Here is a 2,482-nt window from a genome sequence, read left to right as displayed (position 1 = left end):
TTCTACCAACCAGCTTGGACTGAAAACATAACACACAAGAATCGTGCCCGTGAGTGTAGATGACACTCGGAATATCACGCAACACGGATACCCGAGGATGATGTCTGTCAGAGCAGATTGCAGATGAAGCACGAAGGCAGAGGGAACAAATTACAGACCTGCTCCATCTGACGGTCAGTCTCAAGTAGCACTTTGTGAAAGCAACAACTAATGTCACCGAAATATGCGAGGAAGACAATGATGTCCGACTGTGCAAAGGACAACTCGGGAATTTCAGCAAACTTCTGGAAAAACCTGAAGAATTAAATTGACAGAAACCTGTTCTGGATTGGTAACTTACAAAATAAAACATTTTCAATCTCTGGACAAGTCACACACAAGAAAGATAATAGGCCTTTAAAAAAGAGGATACCATACAGTGTAAAGCTGAAACATGTAAATTAGTCTGGCCAATATGCTCTACACCTGAGCAAAAGTGTCAATGAAGTGGTGCACCTTTTAGGAACTGTTAAAAAAGTGTCATTTTACATCAATGAACACAGCAATGACAACCTGATCCTAGGAGAAAAGAGCTGATACACACTATTTATTTAAGAATGAACACTTCACCTTAACTTTCACAGCATGGGACCATCAAAAATTGAGACAATAGAGCAACACAGAGGACACTACCACACAGCTGGGGGAGGGCACAGAGAGAGAGAGAGATTTGGAATTCGGTACAGTTACGTTGCAAATTTCAAACTCACAGTTATTCATCTAACAGATGTGCTTTTTAAAGGTACGGTTCAAGAAATGCTGCACATGCAATGCCTGGGATTGTAGCGACGCGACTGTACTTTGGGAGGAGAGTGACAAAAATTCTGACAGTGACAAAACAATGAATGTTAGTGAAGTTAAGAGTGTCTTACATGAAAACTGCAACTGAAAGCTTTGTTTTTGTGTGTAATTTATGTACAGTGTACTACAAAAAAACTGGTTAAGGGTAAATCACATTTTGAAAAGCTTTTGTAAATGGGCAACTTGACAAATTATTTTTAATTAAGTTTCTCTCTTTTTCGAAATTAAAGGTGAAACTCATATTCAGGCCAATTCGATGTGTATATAATTTATGATAACTATGAACAGACTTTGAAATTTGCCTACATCACACCAGGTATACTTAACTTATTTCACTGCCCCACACAGATGCTCATGTCCGGTGGAAGTCTCCTCTAGTTCCCCCACTTTTGGCCAGAAGCATTATTTCAGATATCACAATGTCATGACTCACAGCTTTGCACATATCGTACACTGTTAAGGCAGACACCGATACAGCAGTGAGAGCTTCCATCTCCACACCCGTCTGCCCTCTACACTTTGCCGTGCCAGTTACAATCACACAGTTGAGAGCAGAGTCCAGTTCAATGTCCACAGCCACAGAGGATAAAGATATGTTATGACACAGAGGGATAAGGCTGGACGTCTGCTTGGACCCCACAATTCCCGCCAGGCGAGCAACGCTAAGTACGTCACCTTTCTTCAGGCCATTTTCTCGTACGAGTTTCATCAGTTCGGGTCCCACAAAAACCTTTGCTCGTGCTGCAGCAGTCCGTTCTGTCACCAGCTTCGAACCCACGTCGACCATTTTCGCCCTGCCGGTCCGGTCAACATTAGTCAGACTTCCGGACTGTGCTCCCAAACTGCAGAAACGGCAAGAGAAGACAGAGGGCTGTGCTCTGTGTGTTTGTCTTGTTAGGAGTCCTGTATTGCACATAATGCTTGGGGTACAGGGAAGAAAAAGAAACTGTTTTCTAGATTCAGTCACTACACTCAAATTATGTGACAACAACTGAGACATCTGTGTATCCGACACAAACAGGGGCGAAATATTGGTATCTGAGAAGAAGTACTTTTGAAAATCTTGTTTCTGAAGGTTTAACAACTTCCGACTTTGTGCCTTCACAACATCACTACAGCCATCAAGTTCAGTGCCACCTGGAACAAAAATACAAGCTGTAACAAAGAACTCTTCATAATCTGAAAATAGGTTAACTACAAAAGAATTTTTAAGCATTCGTGTTGAAACACCCCCGATTAATTCCTTTACTGGATTTTGGGTAATTTACCAAAGCCACAAAACAGTTAATTATTATGATATATGACCGTGTGCTTACTGGATGAAAGGCTATTGGTTGTTCTGCGTTGTTCTGCTGTGGTTTCGGGAGTATTTCAACCGAATGCGGCTGTTCTGAGACGGAATAGCTAATGATTGAAAGTTTGTCTATTATTAAGTATCACAAAGGTTGCGATGTACAACTGATATATATTTCCTACTAACACACAAATTCTGAGGCTGTTGCTACCTTTGCCTTACACGTCTAATTGTGGTTATCTCTTTTTATTGATTGCTGATTTTCAGCACTTTATCACAGGCAATGCTGATGGTTAACATTCACAACAATCCTCACTGCAATCCATGGTTGTTGCTGGCTGACGCGGT

At 41.3% G+C, this 2,482-nt stretch overlaps 1 protein-coding gene across 1 annotated transcript; it reads right to left on the bottom strand.

Moving 5' to 3' along the window:
* Nucleotides 1-1,192: 1,192 nt before the first annotated feature.
* On the bottom strand, nucleotides 1,193-1,627 carry LOC124554932 (cyclic pyranopterin monophosphate synthase-like). Its single transcript, XM_047128628.1, has one exon. It carries the CDS (start codon nucleotides 1,625-1,627, stop codon nucleotides 1,193-1,195), a length of 435 nt encoding a protein of 144 aa, XP_046984584.1.
* Nucleotides 1,628-2,482: the final 855 nt, after the last annotated feature.

The sequence above is a fragment of the Schistocerca americana genome, chromosome X, assembly GCF_021461395.2.
Source record: "Schistocerca americana isolate TAMUIC-IGC-003095 chromosome X, iqSchAmer2.1, whole genome shotgun sequence".
NCBI classification, from domain to species: Eukaryota; Metazoa; Arthropoda; class Insecta; order Orthoptera; family Acrididae; genus Schistocerca; species Schistocerca americana.
This window is presented reverse-complemented; position numbering and strand designations above follow the sequence as displayed.